This window comes from Jaculus jaculus, chromosome 6, assembly GCF_020740685.1.
Source record: "Jaculus jaculus isolate mJacJac1 chromosome 6, mJacJac1.mat.Y.cur, whole genome shotgun sequence".
In the NCBI taxonomy this organism is placed as follows: Eukaryota; Metazoa; Chordata; class Mammalia; order Rodentia; family Dipodidae; genus Jaculus; species Jaculus jaculus.
Window position 1 is genome coordinate 128,430,040 of NC_059107.1, and position 21,465 is coordinate 128,451,504.

Sequence of the window (21,465 nt, forward strand, 5' to 3'; positions counted from 1 at the left end):
GCAGTATTGAGTGTGAAAGGGAAAAGCACTGCACTTCAAGATATTCAACTATACTTGTGTATTATAAAAATCCAGCACTTATGGTGTAAGGCAAATGAGACTGGGAGGGTTTTGCAGAGAGACAGTTATGGCAAGTGGGGGGGAAATTGTAAATTTCTGGAATTAAGTTCCCTAGGACAAGAGCTTTCCTTTGTGTTTACTACTGTATCCATAGAATGCAGGATGGTGCCTGAAACATAGAAGGGACTTATAAATGAACAAAAACATATTAAAAAGTTAGGGAAGAGCATTAATAGAAAAGCCTCTCATTCAAACTCATATCTAGTCTTTTCAGTGACATTTGGAAGATAGTTGAGAAAGAGATGATTGCTGAAGGATACTAGAAGCTTATACAAGTGTCAGAGGATTGGGGAAGGTGTTATTAGGAATGGGAAGGTCAGTAAACTAACCTAAAACCCAGGTAAATTAGTTGAAAGTTGAAAAGAAATAATTAGGGAGGACCTAATAGAATGGAAAATGACCCTTGTAGGCATGTATGTATTTGAATACTCGATTCACAGTTGGTGGCACTGTTCTGGCAGGTTGTGGTGCCTTTATGCAGTGAGGCAGAGCCTTCTCGAAGAAGTGTGCATCACTGGGGATGGCCTTGGATGTTCTGACATTCTGCATAACTTTCTTGTGTGTGTGTGTGTGTGTGTGTGTGTGTGTGTGTGTGTTCCAGGTAGGGTATCACTCTAGCCCAGGCTGACATCAAATTCACTATGTACTGCGAGGGTGGCCATGAATCCACAGTACTCTTCCTACTTCTGGCTCTGGAGTGTTGAGATTAAGGGTTGAGCTGCTTAATTTTTCTTTCTTAGTCCATGCTGTGTTCCTACTTCCACTCGGCTGATGAAATGATTTGAGTCACCTCCTTGCTCTTGTCATGTGTTCTCCACCATGATGGACTCTGTAACTTTAAGCAGAAATAATTACTTCATTAAGCTGGTTTTGGTTGGTTTGTTTGTGCCAACAATGAGCAAGTAACTGAAACATTAATATTTTGGATCTCAAAGTAGATAATTTAAACTTTACATCATGAGTCTAAGATTTCACAAAGTGATTTGAGCACATAATTTTTAAAATGGAAAGTAGAACTTTAAAGGATTTAGTCCTATCTTTCAGGGATATTTTATAAGAAATTATCTGTCAACTTTGTGATGATGGGGGAACAAAAGAAAAGAATGATTCTTCGTCCACCTGAATTATCACATAATTTGAATTTAGTACTGATACTGGACAGGACATTTTTAGCCCATTGCTTGGAACACTTCTGACATTAAATAAGTGAAAATACTATCATTATTACTGCAAAGAGGGTAAAAGCTAGAAAACTTTTTAAAAATAACTTCACACTTATTACTTTGGGCATACCATTGATGCTTCAGAAATCATGAGTACATTTCTGTAATCACAGTACACAAAAGAAGGGAGCAAACATGTCAGACATTTAATATACTGAGGCTATTAAATTATTTAATACATCGGAGGACTTAATATACATATGAAAATTTCAGTTTAGGTTTTTCTTCCCTCTATGCTTTTTCTTATTTGATATCCATTAATAAATATGTTTAGCTGGGCGTGGTGGTGCACGCCTTTAATCCCAGCACTCAGGAGGCAGAGGTAGGAGGATTGCCATGAGTTCAAGGCCACCCTGAGATGACAGAGTTAATTCCAGGTCAGCCTGGACCACAGTGAGACCCTACCTGGAAAAACCAAAAAGAAAAAGAAAGAAAGAAAAAAGAAATATGTTTATATTCTACCTGTTCTTCCATATATGTAATTGCTAACAGTTCTGTTCAATAGAATTTAAATAGAATTTACCGGGATGGTGGATACATTCTCTTTCTTTGCTTCCAATAATTATGACAGTTCCAAATAGACACAAATTGGCTTTTCAGTACTTCAGTGTGTCTTCCTTCCATCTAACCAAGAATATTTGCATTACAGTAATCATTAGCCTATGTACACAGCGACTACAACACGTCACATGGGTAAAATAAAGGCATTGTAAAGATCTATAGTTTCATAATTTAAAGTACTTGATTATTTTATTCATAGTTTCAAATTTTGTGGTTTTAATATTTTATTTCTAGCCCTATGATAGTAGTATTAGTAGATGGGAATAATTAATAATAATAATAATAATAATAATAATAATAATAATAATAATAATAATTAAGTAATGTGTTTAACTTGAGCTGAAAAAGTATGTTGGTTGCCATTTGATCTTTACAAGCCAACAGTTTTTTAAAAGTTTCAGATTAGCATAAAAATACAATATTTCTTTTTTTAAATTTACTTTGCTGAGGAATAGTTCCTCACTCCTTTTCCTCCTACTCTTCAACTTAGGTGGCCTTAGATTTCTCTCCTATGCTCTAGGATACTTCTGTCAGCGACTGACAAGAGCAGTGAAATGCTAAAAGATAAATCACAAATTTTAGAGAAATACTGCCACCTGCTGAATAAATCATGCATGTAATTGTCTAACAAGAAACATATTGCCCTGAGAATGAAAAGTATATACACATACCAAAGCTGTTACTGAAATTATTTCTATCTAATAAAGGGCATGTGTCACATCCCGCGAATAGAAGTCAGAGAACTTTAAAAAGATAGTCAATGCTTTTCTTGGCAGTTACCTGTAAAATGTGTTGCATTTTTATTACTGAATAATTATGAAGATTCTCACCAAAACCCCTCTATTAATGAGAGTATGACAGTGACATATTGTTTTGTCTTTCTTTAACATGGAATTTCTCCTCTGACTATTGATGATTATGAGAAAGGAAGCCATAATTATTACTGGAAACATTTAATCAAATGACAGATTTATAATTCTGCCTACTCATTTTTCTCTTTTCTTTAAAAATATTTAATGTATTAATTTATTAGAGAGAGAGAAGGAGAGAGTGGAAGAAAGGAAGAGAGAGAGAGAGTGAGAGAGAATGGGCACACCAGGGCCTCTAGCCACTGCAAATGAATTCCAGATGCATGCCCTACCATGTGCATTTGGCTTATGTGGGACCTGGAGAATTAAACCTGAGTCTTTCGGCTTCATAGGCAAGTGTCTTAACCACTAAACCATCTCTCCAGCCCCTTCTCTTTTCTTTTATCACCTAAAAAAAGTAACAAAACTTATTGGGGTATGTGTTTGTGTGTGTCTTCTTCCATGTGTGTGTGAACAGGAGAGTGCGTGTGGAGGTCAGAGGACAACCTTCAGGTTTCCACCTTGTTTAAGGAGTGGTGTTTTGTTGCTCACTGATACTTTTGGCAGGCTAGGTAGTCGCCAAACTCCTAGCAGATTCCCTTGTCTCTGCTCTCTTTTTGCCTATAGGCAGGGCCAGGACTAGAAATATCCACTTACAACTTCTCGTTTGTTTTTCATTTACTTGAATGCCGGGGTTATGAACTCAGGTAGTGAAGCTTTTTATCCACCCAATCTTCTCCCCAGTTCAGGACTTCAATCTCTCTCTCTTTTTTTTTACAGAATAATGCTAGTTTCAGCTTGTAGAATTTTCTCAACTCTAGTTGCTTTTGTATCTGTTTTATTTTATTTTTTTTTCCCCATTTACTTGTCTTGTTTCTCATGCAATGTCTGAAGTATTTAATCTAGAAGTACTTCATAAAGTCTTCTGTACAAAAGTGTGGTAGTTTGGGACTGGAGAGATGGTTTAGCGGTTAAGCGCTTGCCTATGAAGCCTAAGGACCCCGGTTCGAGGCTCGGTTCCCCAGGTCCCACGTTAGCCAGATGCACAAGGGGGCGCACGCGTCTGGAGTTCGTTTGCAGAGGCTGGAGGCCCTGGCGCGCCCATTCTCTCTCTCTCCCTCTATCTGTCTTTCTCTCTGTGTCTGTCCCTCTCAAATAAATAAATAAATAATTTTTAAAAAAGTGTGGTAGTTTGAATGTATGTCTCCCTTTGTCTCAGGTGTTTTATTAAAGTTTGGAACTTGGATCTCCAGCTGCTTGGCTGGAGGAGGTCTGTTTGGGGACAGATCCTGAATTCCAGCCAAAAAGTATGCACAGAGATTTCAGCTCAGTGGGGGTCCATCTTGCTGCCAGTTTGTGTTGGCTGCTTTTGGTAAAATTGGCTTATTGTTTGTCTCTGCTTGGGTGTATGGAAGCAACTTCTTCCACCATTGATGAAACTTTCCCCTTGTATGTGTAAGCTGAAATAAACTCCTTCCTCCCATAAAGTGTCTAGTTTGGATGTGCATCTCAGCAACATGGAACTGACTACAACAAAAAGTAACCCCCAACTGTGGCACATAGTACTTAGTAAATATTTAATAAATAGATTGATTAAATTACTATGCTAGTCTATAATAATTGAGTTTATTGTAAGTAACAAGGATATAAACTAATTTAGGGTTATTGGCTTTAAAATTATTTTCTTGACATTACATGTTCCTAAAACTATCACATTATTTGTCTCAGTGGATTTTTTTTTTTTTTTTGGTGTTTTATGTTATGAAATGCTTTATAGCTCTTGGGTATGTTTTCTTTTTTCTAGATAGTTTCAGTTCTAGCTGACGCCATGTTCTGTGGTTTGCAGTGTTATACCATGTGCAGTGTATGCTTGACATCATGAAAGCATGGGGCCAGTTTTAAGAGGCTGGTTCCGGAGTAGGAGGAAACCAATCTGAATAATGAGCTACAGGAACTACTAGAAAGTGTATGAGTGGGAATTTTCCTTGTTTCAGATTATGTTCATCCTTCCTTACTTTTTTATCTATGGTCAAATTCCTCCTGGATCTCAAGTATATTTTTGCCACTGCCAGACACATTGACAGATATCTATAGGCTTTTCTACCTGTTTAAACTCTCCTGCTGCCTTCTTTTCTCCCAGCTCTGTCATGGAGTCTCATTATTTGATTAAACCAAGGCTAGGTGTGCCATGATGGGACACTGAGGAAATCTGTCCAGTTTTTACTTCAATTGATCCTCCAGATTCAGAAGCTTTGCATTTCTATCATCAATTTTGTTAATTGTAGCATGTGGGAAAGGTGTGGTCTTCTCCCACAGTCTGAAGAAGAACTTAAACTCAAATTTTGGCATTGGTTTGCAATGGATAGAGAGGCAAACTAGAGAGCTGCAAATCTTGCATTAACCCAGCCATGAAATGTGAAGGCATAGCTTTACATACATTGATGTGGTAATAACTTAAATATTAGGTAGAGTCAAACTGAAATGCATAATTACAAGGCCCAAGTATCGACATACACTGAAATTATTTCTTTCAGTCCAAGGAAGAAGACTGGTTCTGCTTTGCTCCTTAGAAGCATGGAGATCCCTCAGGCAGGTTTGGTCTGTGATCTGAAAATTTTCTCCAGATATGACTCTTCATAGCAACAGAATGGGCAGCCACAAAAGAGGATTAGAAGGAGAAAAGAGGGATAGCATGCAGCCTCAATGCATGTAAATATAGAAGAATTGTAAAAGTTATCAGAGAAATTTGAGTCAGATTAGAAAATTAAAAAGTTATAGTTAAGTGCTAGAAGTAAGAAAAATTGGGAAAATTTGAGAGATAAATTCATAAATTCAATATGTGAAGATTGAGTTTGAAGTTACAGTACTTGTGGACCCATAAGTACCAGAAATGGTGAAGGGAGGTGGATAGTATGAGCTCTGATGATTTGGATATAATCCCTATCATCCATGGATCCAGAATATGTTCATTGGAGAATCTGCTTCTCTTTTTCAGATGGATGCAGGACTGGAGGAGAGAATCAGCCCATCACATCCCCACTGAAACCATAGAGTATTTGAGGAAATGAGCAAGAGTTCTGCTTTCTTGGTGAACCTGGTATCAGAACAAGGGTGAATGAGACAGACACAGAGAACACTCAACTCCTATCAAACCAGAGATCCAGAGACACAGAGGCTCCCATGACCTCATCACTGAAGTAGATGTAAAACAAACGAACCCAACATGGCTCAGGGCAATTTGCAGAAGAGGGGTCAAAAAAATTGTTAGAGCCTCAAGTTGGGACATTATGCACGGAGACAATGCCTCTTCCCCATAGCTGATGGCTGCTGGCAAAATGCATGATTCACAACCTCCACGGGGATGGCCAGCATCCCCAGTGAGGAGGCTCCCTTCAAAGGGGGGAGGACAGGGATAAGGGTAAGGATGGTACCAACATGTGCTATTTACACACTGAGTATGTACATAACTAATAAAGAAAAAATAATAAAAAATATCAACATATGGCTAACCAAAATAAATAAATAAATAAATAAATAAATGAAGTAGTAGCATGCACCACCATGCCCAGCACCTATATGCTTAAAAATAAAATAAAATATTTTTAAAAAGAGAAGATGGATTGACTACAGGTAAGAAAGTACAGAGTTTATATGGTAAAGAATGGTAGGATCGGGTGCATGATACTTCTAAGCATACAAGGTAAAAATATAAGGCATGATCTCGTTACAATTAGGGGAAGAAGAAATTACTGGAATGATGGGATATGACACAAAAGTCAAAAGGGATGATTACTCAGTTCTTCCAAAGGCAACAAAGTTGATTTAAAAAATGTGTCCCTGGCAAGTGTGATGGCGCATTAGTCCCAGCACTCGGGAGGCAGAGGTAGAAGCATCGCTCTGAGTTCAAGGCTACTTTGAGACTACATAGTTAATTCCAGGTCAGCCTGGACTAGAGAGAAACCCTACCTTAAATCCCCCCCTCCAAAAAAAAAAAACGTGTCCCTCGTAGTTATGAAAGAGCAATTCAAGTAAAAAAAAAGTTCAAACACAACAAACTGGTTATTTAAGCAATGGTCTAAGAAAGCCCAAAGTGATGTTTACACAGAATGATTAGAGTTGGTCATGCATTATTAGTCTGTTCAGCTTCAGCCACAAGCGTCACACAGTGGAAACATGGCCAACAAAAATTGCACTAATACAAGAATACACAAGGTAGTGCTGTTCTTATTGAAATAACTGTGATATGGAAGCCTCATATTTTCTTTTGCTATTAACAGACTATTTGTCCTAAGCTTAACCAAATAAGTTTATGGTGTGGCATTTCTTTGATAGTTCCCAGATAATTTAATTGTCCAACAGGAAAGATATTTTAAAACCATGAATGCTATAAGGGTGGATGTTTTACAGTAATTATTCTGTTCATGAGGGTTATTTACCTCTAGTTCAAGAAACTCAAATAGCACATTTGTTCTTATGTTACATGTTAAATACCAAGAAATGTGACTAGAAAGAGATGACCGAGTAGGTGCTTACCAAACTTAAATATTAATGCCTATGAACAAATAAATCTGAATTACATGTCTAGTTGAGGGACAGAGAGCAAAGGAACAAGAAGACAATTGACACAGTTTAATATAATTAATGAAAGGAATGTGGTTTAACGCTGCAGGATGGTGCAAGGGATAGAAAATAGAGTCAGATCATTACAGATCTGACAGGAAGTAGAAATGGCAGTATTAGGGTGGTGAAGTGCTGGTTATGAAAGTCGAGCCCAAGTCTGTAGAGCTTAAAACATTGATCTCATGACGGTAGAACACTTGTACAATCTATAATTTTAATTTAGTCCACCAATCGTCAAACATTTGCAAATCTGGCATTCTTATGCTATTTATTACCTTCACTGTTGTTAGTTAGGAGTGAGACTTAGGGTGGTAAGATAACGTGCCCATGTTTACCCAGTTAGTACGTGTTAGAATTTGTATACAAATCCAGAAATATAAACTATTCTGTTGATAAAATTTTCAAGCCTTAGTGTAATCATGTGTAAAAGAAGAATATAAAAGTATGCTTCTCAGGCTGGAGAGATGGTTTAGCGATTAAGGTGCTTGCCTGCAAAGACAAAGGACCTAGGTTTGCTTCCCCAATACCCATGTACGCCAGATGCACACAGTATTGTCATGGCAAGCAAGCAACTCCAGGTCGCACAGGTCAACATCTGGAAACAGAGTTGAGGCAATTTCTATACTAGTAACTCAGCCACGCCTACATATGGATAGCTCAGTTGAAAGTCAGGTTATCTCTACTTGAGAATTTATAGCAAAATTCCATGTCTCCGTTTAATATTTTCCTAACCTTTGTAAGTATCAGAATCTACCTGGAAATAAAGTTACACTTTTGGTTCGCCTCCTGAAATTGCAGTGCGTGTTCCAGTTTAGAATCAGAGTACTTTGTCCTTCTTGAGCACCTGTAAACCCTGCCGCTGGGTCTCCGCTGGGATTGGCTGCTGTCATGGTAACGGTTTGTTTAGGCGCCATCGGAGGACGAAGCAGGGGATTCCGCAGCCTGAGGGTGAGCGCGGCCGGACTCGGGGGTGCGGGGGGGCTGGTGCTGCCACCCGAGAGGACCTTGGGCTTCCCGGAACCGGGGATACCATGCTAGGCATTTTCTTAGTTCTCCTGAAAGCTAAATGTCTATCAGACCAGCTAGGGCGCCTCTCACAGTCACTCTTTGGGACCCCTACCTTTCCCATCCATCTTTTCTATGATGCCTCTTCCCCATACACCCATCTCTCAATCTCTCTCTCCCTCTCTCTCTTCCTCCCCCCTCCCTACGCCCTCTCCTCCCTCTCCCCATTCCTTCTACATTCCGCATTTATTGCTGCTTTATGAAATAGATTGCTCTTCCATTTCCCGTGGCATTCACTTCTTTTTTTTTAATTTAATTTTTATTAACATTTTCCATGATTATATAAAAAAAAATATCCCATGGTAATATCCTCCCTCCCCCCCCCCCACACACTTTCCCCTTTGAAATTCCATTCTCCATTATATTACCTCCCCATCTCAATCATTGTACTTACATATATACAATACCAACCTATTAAGTACCGTCCTCCCTTCCTTTCTCTTCCCTTTATATCTCCTTTTAAAACTTACTGGCCTCTGCTACTAAGTATTTTCCTTCTCACGCAGAAGCCCAATCATCTGCATTCACTTCTTAAAGTCATTATCAACTTGAAGTAGTGGAATCCATGTGGGGAAGCTGTATCCTAGAAGGGCATTGAAGACTGGAAATGAAAGTCGCCCAAAATTACAAATGTTGTAGGTATAAAAAAATACACGCCAGATTTCAAAGGGTTAGTAAGCAAAACAAGAATGTAAATTTTTACATTTATCTTAGCTTTAGGGTTGAGAATGAGCTTGTGGTAGAGCCCTTACCTAGCACCATCACGTCCCTGAGTTACAACTTCAGTTTTGGGTAAAAGTGGTAGAAACAATAGTTTTTATACTGATTATATATTGAAACAATATTTGGATAATAGGGGTTAAATCAGATACATCAACAACTTTCCTGTTTTGTTTCTCTCTTTAAAAGTTCTACTTAGAAAATTTACACTTATGTTTGTGTGTGATACAGAAATAGTGGGTGAGGTTGGCCTGCAGTGTCAGAAGGTAAATAAAAGGGGGCATATAGCGAAAATGATTGTTACTCTTGTCTGTGTTCTTTTGTGGCACATTAAGGCTTTACTTTTCACCTTAAAAAACTTTATAATTGTACTTTGAATTCAGTTACAGGACACTTTGTTTTCATTTCTTTTGGAGAGAGAGGATTTCAGATAAAATTAGAAATATTTCAGAGAGGTTCAACAATTATAGAAGTAGTGTATATTAAATACACGAACAGTCAGTTAACAGGTATTAAAATATTAAAAATTTCTCCAATTTCTTCTAGAAAGAGGTTTCTATGTCTAAAAATGTGTACATCTAGTTACTTAAAATCTTAACTGTGCATATATTTTTGTCATTATTAAATTGTCTTTATTGGCTGCCTCTCCAAAAGTGGATAATAAATGTACGTATTCTTATAACTTGTATAGCATTCTCTGTGTTCATGATAACTTATCTAACCTTTATTACTGTCTGCTTAGGGTAGCTTTAATTGAATTTTTATTGAGGTAGCTATAAACATGAAACCAGTTTTATGAAATAATACATACTTTTGTATACTTTGTTCAGTTTTTTCCAGTGGTAAGATCTTTGTGATCTGTAGTATAATATAATCAGCATCCTGACATTGATACGATCCACTAATTTTATTGAGATTCCCTGGGATTTTATACTCATCTATGAGTAATATGTTCCACACAAATGTCATCAGTTGGTGGTGTTCAGTTGTCAACCACTACAATATTTGAATAGTTCTAACCCAGAAGTCTATCATGTTACTTTATAACCATAACCATCTCCCTGTTGCCCTGCCTCTCTCAGCTTCCCAAACACTCATCTCACTTCAGTTATATGATAGTTCAGTGTTTTATATAAATATAATCAAATGATATGCTAATAATTTGCTTTGGCTTTTTAAGTCAGCATAGTTACATGAAAATTGATCAGTTATTAGCAGTTATCAATAGCTCACCCCATTTTTCTTGAATAGTATTATATGAATGATAAGGATATTATGAACATTTGGTTGATTTTACTTTAGAACTAGTGTGAATATAGCAGTTGGGAATTTTAGCTTACATGTTCTGGGATGCATTTAACTTTTCATTTCTTGGATAAATGTCCAGGCATTCAAACATCATGTAGACAACGGTTACTAAATCACTTATGTAACAGAAAGATGCTAATACCTAAAGGAGAGGCTGGCATAGGTGAAGTTTTCTCAACTTGAGAGAGACTAGTTTGTGTTTACATGGAGAGGAATGCAGAGAAATAAAGTGAGTGATGAGGCAGACAGCACAGGGAATAATGAATGGAATGTACAAGTTGTCAATTTAGAGTGTAGGTGGGTGGATAGGCCTATAGGAAGAGGAGTTTCTCTCAGTAAGATGAATTAAAAGTGATGTGAAAAGAAACAAGAAAATACAATTGCTTATTTTCTCTGTTATCTAAACTTTAAAGTCTGAGAACACTGAATTAATTTTCTCAATTAGTGTTAAATGCAGCACCTAGCATTGCTGAGAAAAGACTGAATGATCATAACAATGCTATGGAAATTATTCAGTCTAATGTATTTTCAAACTTTAATGTCTGAGATTTTCAGGAAATCTGGTAACAAAAAACATGTACTGCACGAACATTGTACTCATGTTTCTATACATATATAGATCCTTAATGATAGAAACCAAAATAATAGTTATTCTTAGTCTACATATTACAATTGTATTTTACTTTCTATACTGGCTTAAAATTTCTTATTCTGTACTTTAATTAAAACTTGTTGATTTTTTGATTAATTCATGAGTCATGAGCTACAATTGAAGACTATTGGGCTAAGTGATATATAGAGGGATTCCTTGAGAAGGTCAACTTGATTTTTAAACCTTGTATTAGTGGGAAGAGCATGAAGTCTGGATTTAGCAACTGTAAATTAAGATTCTGTTCCTATCACTTATTTACCTAATGGCTGAAGATGGTTATGAGAACCTATTCAAACCTGCTTTGTGTGTATGTGTGTGTGTATATATATGTATGTATGTATGTATATACAATGATCTTCATTGTGTTATTTTGTGGTAAAGATCATCAATAATGTAAATTGGTTATCTGTATCCATTTAAAGCATTAAGGATATACATACAATGAATTTTAGACTATATGTCATTTTTCTGCCAGTATGTGCTAGCAAAAATTGTTACTTTCTAAGGCAGAATTACTATAATTTTGAGTCAAGGAATGTACAGTAATATCAGATATAGATTTAGGCTTTTTAATCAGTATATTAATCAGTAAGTAGTCAGCACTCAAAGATTTTATTTCAATGAACTCAATTCTTGAGGATAAGTTTTAACTTGAGGATTTATAGCTTTGGATAATATCTGTCCATTGATGTAATTTCTCCCTTAAAGAGATAAAAGGGGCTGGAGAGATGATGGCTTAGCAGTTAAGTGCTTGCCCATGAGGCCTAAGGACCCCAGTTCTAGGCTCAGTTCCCCAGTTCCCACTTAAGCCAGATGCATAAGGTGGTGCATGCATCTGGAGTTCATTTGCAGTGGCTGGAGGCCTTGGTGTGCCCATTCTTTCTCTCTATATCTTTCTATCTCTGTCTGTCTGTTGCTGTCAAATAAGTAAATAAAAATAAACAAAAAAAATTAAAAAAGAAATAAAAGAGTAGTACATGACTCTCAGTCAATTATTTAAAAATTGAGTAGATAGCTAAAACAAATGTTGTTGAGCTTATAGTGCAACTATAATGTGATATAATATATGCTTGAAATTGAAAGGCATATATACAGCATGCTGGATTTGTATGGCAGATTAAAGAAATGATAGCTGGAAGTATATTATACTTGTTATTTCTATTAAGTTCTGTTTTTTATTATTAAGAAATATGGAGGACAGTGATGATGAAGATGCAAAACTCAAAGAAGAAATAGAAGCTGAACTGGATAAAATCAGCATTTCCTCTTTGGAAAAAGATGAGATTGAAAGTGATTCAGTATCAGACACTGAGAGTGATGGGAGTGATACTGTAAGTGTTGTGTTTTAGCTTTAAATCTTTGAATTCAAGTAGGATTTTCAGTAGAAATATTACTTTTTGTGTTTTTTTCATATCTCGTTTTATGACTTACTGTTATAAATAATATACATATATGGACATGAAATATGAAGATATATCAAACAGATTACCTATGTATGTTCACTTTGTAAAAATTGATTACACATATTGAATCATTTTTAAAACTTAATTATGGACACTTTAATGGGAACAGATAACATGGAAATAAAGCCTTTTGTAAATTATTTTTGGAATCAGATAAGTTGCCTAATTTTCTGTGTTTTTCTCAATGTATATATGCTCAATAATTTCACTTGTGAATACATTCACTTATAGTAAAATGTGTAATCAGAAATTATTTGCAAGAATGTTATGAAATGTATATATAGTTTGAATTTTTCTTCTACATACTAACATTTCTAGTGTTTCTTATATTCTCAGTTTGTCATATATTTTCTGCACATATTTATACACAAGTTATACTTAAGATTGATTGTCAATTTGACAACATCTACAATCACCTAAAACATAAGCCTCTGGGCTTGTTCTGTCTAGATGGGGTTAATTAAGGTGGGAAGACCCACCCTAAATGTGGGTGGCACCATTATCTGGACCGAATCAAACGGAGAACAGAAGCTGGCCAAAGCATTTCTCTCTCTGCCTTCTGACTGTGAATGCAGTGTAATTAGCTATCTCACTTTCTTGTTCCCAAGTTTTCCTGCCAAGGTGGACTTTAATCTCAATCTGTAAACTGAAATGAACCCTTTCTTCATTAAATTGCTTCTTATCATGTGTTTTGTCATAGCAACAAGAAAAGTGACTATTATAACCTATGATATATCAAGAGATATATATTATTCAGTATTCTGCTAATTTTGTCCCTAGGATTTTGTTTTCATTTTAAATACTAAATGAGGTGAAATCCTATTGTTTCAAAAATTTCTCAACTCATCTTTTATTTATTTACTTATGTTTTTTGAGATAGAGTCTCACTGTAGCCTAGGTGGACCTGGAATTCACTATGTAGTCTCAAGTTGGACTTGTACTCATGGTGATCCTACTACTTCTGCTTCCTGCCTCCTGAGAGGTGGATTAAAGGCTTGCGCCACCATGCCTGGCTCAACTAATCTTTTAGTTAGTGAACAAAATCATGGGTTTTATCGTGACATTTCCCTCTCTTTGTATATGCCTATATATGTACGTGTATATACATATATACATATATATATATATATATATATATATATATATATATATATATATATATTTTTTTTTTTTTTTCCCCACACTTTGCTCCCAGTTTCCCTCTATTGCTGTCTCTTCTTCCTCCCACTGGTCCTCCCCACCACCTCACTGAATGTAATCCCCCTTCTGCTTTCAGGTCTTATGTTCAACTAAGATTTTCAACAGGAATTTTTATTGTGAGGTTTTAAAACTAGCATTATAATTTTTCTTTTTTGGGGGGGAGTGGAGAGTGGTTCATGGTCACTCACATTAGACAAGTGCTTTACTGCTGTGCTACTTCACCAGCTGTTCTGCTTTCCTTATTAATCAAAATTGTGTTACAGTCATCTGTTACCTATAGAAAAATAATTTTTATTTTACTCTGTCTTTTATATATACATAATTTAAGTGAGATTAAAATGAAGATTTAGTTGTGTACAAAATCTAGTAGAATAATATATTTTGTTGTATTCATTACATATTTATACATAAAGATAAAAGAATACATTTTAGTGTCCTTCCTTGACTAAAGATGCAAGTATTTGCATCATTCAAAATAAGGATTATTACCAGAGGAGCAAATTATTAACTCAGGATGAAATATTTGAGGATTAAAGCTTACACTTTATGTAATAGCAACTTCTGTTCTCCAGGGGTCTTTTAAAAAAACTTCTTTTTTCTTCTTAAAAAAACTTTTAAGCCGGGCATGGTGGTGCACACCTTTAATCCCAGCACTCAGGAGGCAGAGGTAGGAGGATTGCCATGAGCTCGAGGCCACCCTGAGACTCCATAGTGATTTCCAGGCCAGCCTGGGCTACAATGAGACCCTATCTCCAAAAACAAAACAAAACAAAAAAACCTTTTAAAATAGTTTATTTATTTATTTATCTAAATATCTATTTATTTATTTATATTTGAGCGGGGAGGAAGAGGTAAAGGGAAAGAGGCAGATAGAGAGAATGGGCATGCAAGGCCTCTAGCCACTGTAGATGAACTCCAGATACATGCACTACCTTGTGCATATGGCTTAAGTAGGTGCTGGGGAATTGAATCTGTTTCCTTAGACTCCACAGACAAGTGCCTTAAGAGATATGCCATCTCTCCATTCCCCAAATACTTTTAAAAATAATTTCATTTGCAAGCAGACAGAGAAGAGGGCAGAGAGAGAGAGAGAGAAAATGGGTGCACCAGGGCATCCAAGTGCTGAAAACGAATTCCAGATGCATTTGGCACTGTGTATCTGCTTTACATGGGCATTGGGAAATTGAACCTGGGTTGTTAGGCTTTTCAGACAAGCACATTAAATATTGAACCATCTTTCCTGCCCTTCAAACATATTTTTACTTATTTACTTGCAGAGAGAGAGAAAAAGGAAGAAAAATAATTAATGTTTGGGGACATCTTAGCCTCTTGCCACTGCAAATGAACCCCAGATGGATGTGCCGCTTTGTGTATTTGCTTTGCTTGGGTACTGGATAATTGAATGTAGGCTGGAAGCAAGCACCTTTAACTGCTAAACCATATCCCCAGTACAAAAGACTTCTTCATTAAGAATCTCACTCCAGTACAGAGAACAAAAGAGTACAATTATCATGTTTGTCAATACTAAGACTCATTTTTAGGACATAGAAATCTGTTTGCCTTTTTGTCCTACTAAGAGGAAAGGTGATATTTTAACTTTATATTCCATATATATAATAAATATTATACATATGTATGTATGCATATATATATACAAATTATACACACATATATACATATATATATACATACATATATAAATAAGTAAATATATATATATGTATGTATATATATATGTATATATGTGTATATATATGTTTGTTTGTTATTTTTGTTTATTTGAAAGAAAGAGAGAGAGAGCATACCAGGATCTCCAACCACTGGAAATGAACTCCAGAGGCATGTGCTACTTTGTGTATCTGGCTTACGTGGGTCCTGGGGAATCAAACCTGGGTCCTTTGGCTTTGCAGGCAAGTGCCTTAATTGTTAAGCCATCTCTCCAGCCCTTAACTTTATATTCTTTTTTTTGTTGTTTGTTTGTTTTGTTTTTTGAGGTAGGGTCTCACTCTAGCCCAGGCTGACCTGGAATTCACCATGTAGTTTCAGGGTGGCCTTGAACTCACAGCTATCCTCCTACCTCTTCCTTCCTTCCTCCTGAGTGCTGGGATTAAAGGTGTGCACCACCATGCCCAGTTTCCTTAACTTTATATTCTGATGTTTCTTGTCAAAGCTAAGCAATGATAGTTATAATAAAGACCAACAGATGTTTGAAAATGTGAAAACCTGCAAGTGCAATATGACACAAAACGTTCTTGTATGTAGATGAAATCAAGCACATTTAATATTCTTCTATATCATAAGCACTTACGTTAATTCAATCCCCTTGTGTTTTAGATCTCTTAGGAAAGCCTTTCTTGTCACCATTTCTAGATTTGTAACTTTGGATTATTAAAAGTATTTCAAGGTATTTTCAATGTTAGTTTATATGAATGTTATTAATTTTTATTATATTTTATATCTAGGTGTGCTGTTTGTTGGGAAATACTTAATTTTGACATGATATATACCAATATTAATATATTTATCTATTTATAAAATGTTCATTTTTACATATGCTATATGAGTAGACGTGCTATAATAGTTCATAAATTCACTTATCTCTGACACCTACAAAGTAAGTTTTAGAATACAACAGTTATCTAAGGTATTAGTTATTTGTTATAATTTGGAGAAAAAAAAACCACTTCATAGCTTTGACCCATAATTAAGAATATTTATTTGTTGTTGGGATTGACTGATCAATAAACTTAAATAATACAGGCATTTAAAAACATGTAGCCTTGTAATAAAATTGATGAAATTGATTTATAGACAATAATTTTTATTTGTTTCCTTAGGGCTTCCAAGAATGCATAACCACCTCAACATAAATTATAAAATGAATCAAATAATATTTCTTTTAACTATATTCTTTCTATAGGGCCTGCTACCTCATTTGCATCTTTTGTTCAATTTTGGTGTAAAATAAAGGATACAGTATTTCATACATAATTGTGATTTTTCCCTGTCATGTTTTTTAAGTTAATTATGAATTTTACTGAATGAAAAAAAAATCACCTGTTGGCCACATTCCCCCTGTTTTAGCCTTTTATAATTCCTTCTGTCCTGACCCTATTCCACAGAGGGCCCTTCTCAGTGAAGTTGCTGATATTGACCATGCAGTTATAAATACATGTCAGTCTCTGTGGAGGTAGCAGGGCAGTGCCTCTGAATACTCATTCTCATCTTGTGGCTCTTACAATCTTTCTGCCTCCTCTTCTGTGAGTTATATTCATCTATTTTAGTGTTGAGCTCTCTGCAACCTCTGAGTTTCTGCTTTGATGATTTTTGCTTATTCTCAGTGTCCATCTCCATCTCCCTGCAGCTGGTTGTAAGGCTAGCAGTGAGAGCAGAACTCGAGCTTAAATAACTGCTTCCTCTGTGATATCTCCTGAGTCTTGGCAGATATACTAGAGGTGGCTAGTGTAGTGCTAGACAATCAGCCATCTTTTCTTATCCTGTTGATGGTATTTGGTTCTTTCATGTTTTCAGTGCTATCTGTAAAAGACTAGATTCTTTGACCAAAAAAGAGCAGAAGTGTTATGTTATTTTTTTAAAAACTTAAAAAAAATTAATGATGAAGTTTACTGCACATCCCCTCATATTGTCCTCTTGCATATCCTCTCTGTGTCCCCTCTCAGGTGTGATTTCTTATCCTTTTCCAGGGTTTGGATGAGCTGCCAGAGTCAATGCTTCACTGCATCAGTGTCATACAGAACAAGAGAAAAGCCACGGAAGAACTCATCCTGCAGGATTTAGAAGATCCTGATGCTTTTAGTAAGTATGTTTTTCAACTGCTTGGCCAGTAAGTTTTCTGAAAGTGAATACATTATAATTTACTAAACTAATTTTCCTAAACTTCTTGTCTCTTGTTATGTACATATGTCTATGTTTATCTCAGATGTATTTATGGACTGACTGTGGGGTTCAATTGATTCATTTATTCTGACTGCTTTCCTCATGTCATTTGTAAATATTGAGAACCATAGTTTTTCTCCTAGTATGAATTCTTGTCATCCATTTTATTACTTTTCCATAAAGGGAATCATATTAATAATAGAGCTGCTTTAAATACACCAGCATACATATATTTTTTGGGAAAAATGACCTTTGTATCATAACCTAACTGTTCATTGGCTTGAGCTGATTAATTTTATTTCTTTTAATCATGGGATGAAAGTCTTAACTACAATTAATCATGGTTTGGTTTACTTATTTATTTTTTAAAAATTATTTATTTGAGAGGAAGCAATATATATATATACATACACATATATACACATATATGTATACACACACACACACACACACATATATACACACATACAGAGAGAAAAAGAAAAAGAGAAAATGGGCACACCAGGAATCCTGTTCCTGCAAACAAATTCTAGATGCATGTGTCACTTTGTGAATCTGCTTTATGTGGTATTGAGGACTTGAACCCAGGCTGCAAAGTTTTGCAAACAAGTGTCTTCAACCCATGTCTTGATTTAATTATAAAGAATAATTATCTAAATGTTAACAGAACTATGATTTATCCAATAATACATGCAGCAAATATTGAAAATTTTCATGCCATATTGTTAAAATGTCTATGAACTGGTTCTACCCACATTTGGGGTGATGCTTCTAGTCAGGACTATTCTTTATGCACCCTCTACGTGACTAATTGTCACACTAGATTATTAAAAGATTAGTGCAGTGTTATAGGAGCAGATCTGAGAGACTTAAATATAGAAATGAGGTCATATTCTGGAAAAAATTTTTAATTTTTATTTATTTATGAGCTCCAGGCACATGCAGTACATTTTACATCTGCTTATGTGGTGTGGCAATTATATAGTACAAAGTGTAGGGACACAGCTGTGGAAAATTAGTGGCTTGAAAGGACATGCATAGGGGTTTAGCAAATGATCAGAAATTCCCATTTATGGCTTAATCAAATAGGTTTGACAATATCAATGGAGAAAATAGTTTTCCAAGAAATCTAAATTACCAGAATTATTTGCAAAAAATCATGAAAAAAATGGTAAATTAGGAAAGTAGAGTCTATTTTTTTTAAATATCTGGCATTTTTTTATTTATTTATTTATGTTTTTTTGAGATAGGGTTTCACTGTAGTCCAGGCTGACCTGAAATTTACTATGTAGTCTCAGAATGGCCTCTAACTCATGATGATCCTTCTGCCTCTGCCTCCTGAGTGCTGGATTAAAGGTGTGTGCCACCACACCCTGCTAAGAAAATGTCCTTTTAAATGTTATCAAACTAGGAAAACATTTGCAAATGAATTCTTACAACCTTTCCAGAAAAAAAAAAAAAAACCTTCACATTAGATAATAGTTTATTTTTAAAAAGCTTTATGTTTCTAATCAAAACTGTAAAACATATATACAAAAGGAATTACAGGCTAGTGTTATAGATACATTTAGATTTGTGGATTGAGATGCTTAGTTAGCTTAATTGTGGCTAACTTAAACCATAAATAAGACTTTTTTGTTGTTGTTTTTGATGGGTGGAGCAACTGTTTTGAATATTTATTGTTAAGAAAATTAGTGAGTTTGACAATTTATTGTCTTTGTGGTCTGGCAGTTGATTGAGCTCAACTAGACTGTTCCTCCTTGACTTTTTCATGCATTTGCAATTGAATGTTGACATAAATCTGCAGTTCTTTGCATGCCTGTCTGGATTGGAATTCCAAGATGGCTCATTTGTATACCTGGCAGCTGATGTGGTTTGCTGGCTGTGAACTTCACCTGTAGCTCTCAACTGGAGGAACCTAAATGTGGCTGTTTCATGTAGCTTAAATTTCTCAGAGCATGCCACTTGGTTTCTGAGTGTTCTGAGGCTTTGAATTGGAACCTCATAAGATTTCGTATGTCCAATTTGTATTGAAGTGTTTTCATTGTCTTGTACAGTACTATATTATTAGCTTGTGGCAGGTGGAATTAAACCTTCCTTGATTTGAACATGTCACTCATTTAATATGTCATCTGTCTCTTCTTCCAGTAATACACATTCTGTGGGGACAATTTGTTTTTGTACCTCTGAATTTTCTAGCACTCGGTACTGGACATGATGTATGGGAGTTGAACAAACACTAAACACCTTAGTCACTGAGCCACATTATCTGGGGAGGGCAGTCCAGTGGAGTACTTCTTGCATTAAGGTGACATAGATTTCTAAATAGTACCTATGTCTACTCTTTACCCTCATTTTATTCAAACCTAAGCACTTTGAAGGCATGTGTACATCCACTGCCTTGGCAAGCCTGGCTTCTTATCCTTCAGGTCAAATGGCATCTTCTCACTGTCTTTCTCCATAACCACTCCAGCAGGAAACTCTGTCTACCCCTATTACTACTATCCTGTTTATTTGGAACACAGTACATATCACACTGTAGATTTATATTGATTTCTCACTTTTTTTTTAACCTCTCCCCATTAGAAAGTTATGTTTTTAAGTACAGTAGTATGTTCTGTAGATAGAACATTTACAATATAGTAGACATTTCATAATTACCTGTTCAATGCTCCAAAACAACTCATACATATTCTCCTCTTGGTTCTAATAACTGTTTTGTTGTGTTTTGTTATAGATAGAATCTCATGTAACCCTTAGGCTTTTCCTTGATTTTTTTAAAAAGTTTTTTTTTTATTTATTTATTTGAGAGCAACAGAGACAGAGAGAAAGACAGATAGAGGGAGAGAGAGAGAGAATGGGCACACCAGGGCTTCCAGCCTCTGCAAATGAACTCCAGATGTGTGTGCCCCCTTGTGCATCTGGCTAACGTGGGACTTGGGGAACTGAGCCTCGAACCGGGGTCCTTAGGCTTCACAGGCAAGCGCTTAACCACTAAGCCATCTCTCCAGCCCTCTTCCTTGATTTTTAATTGGAATGTGAAACCAAACCATGGATATGTATTCATGGGAAGTAAACCTTAGTCTAGAATATGAAAAATGACAGAGCTACAGGCTTAGAAACTTTGTTGCTTTTATTTATTGTTTTATTTGCTGAAGGTCTTTATTTATATCTAGTAGCTAAAGAGCTATCTTAGAAAAAAATTTAAATTATCTCACTTAATTATTGTATAGCTTTTATTTATTAAGTAGAAACTTTGTATGGACACATCATGTATTAGTACCATCATTTCTCTCTGCCCTGCCCCCATTCCTCTGGGGGTCCTCCAAAGTGGTATTGCTGGTATTACCCCTGGAGTTGTGGGTTATGAGATCTGAGAGCATTGTAAGGGGGCCATTGCCTCTGGACATTCCCTTCTACTTTGTGGCTCTTTCTACCCCCTCTTTCACAAAATTCTCCGAGCCTCTGTGAGTGTGTTGTAAGTATACTTTAATAGTGAGCTCTCAGCAGCTTCTGGATTTCTGCTTTGGCGTGTTTTGAGTATCCTCAGTGTCTACATCCATCACCCTGGTGCTGGTGGAGAGGATTTCCATAGAAGCAGCACTCTTGTTTATGTTGCCAGTTCCTCTGTGGTTTCACCTGGGCCCTGGCTCATGTTTGAGGTATGGTTTATCTCCTTTGTTCTCATTAGCTTCTGAAAAAGAATAACATATTCTCCAGTAGAGAATGAGGTCAGCATAGGTTCAGTGGGATAAGCCTTGTTAATTAAGAGAGGTTTTTATGGATGT

At 36.0% G+C, this 21,465-nt stretch overlaps 1 protein-coding gene across 1 annotated transcript in view; it reads left to right on the plus strand.

Moving 5' to 3' along the window:
- The first annotated feature begins 8,281 nt into the window (after positions 1 to 8,281).
- Positions 8,282 to 21,465, plus strand: part of Lrriq1 (leucine rich repeats and IQ motif containing 1) — a 196,072-nt gene continuing 182,888 nt past the window's right edge. Inside the window, 3 exon segments of the mRNA XM_045152249.1 lie at positions 8,282 to 8,320; positions 12,304 to 12,448; positions 17,485 to 17,596. Coding sequence (XP_045008184.1) covers positions 12,308 to 12,448; positions 17,485 to 17,596 — 253 coding nt within the window. The 5' untranslated portion in view covers positions 8,282 to 8,320; positions 12,304 to 12,307.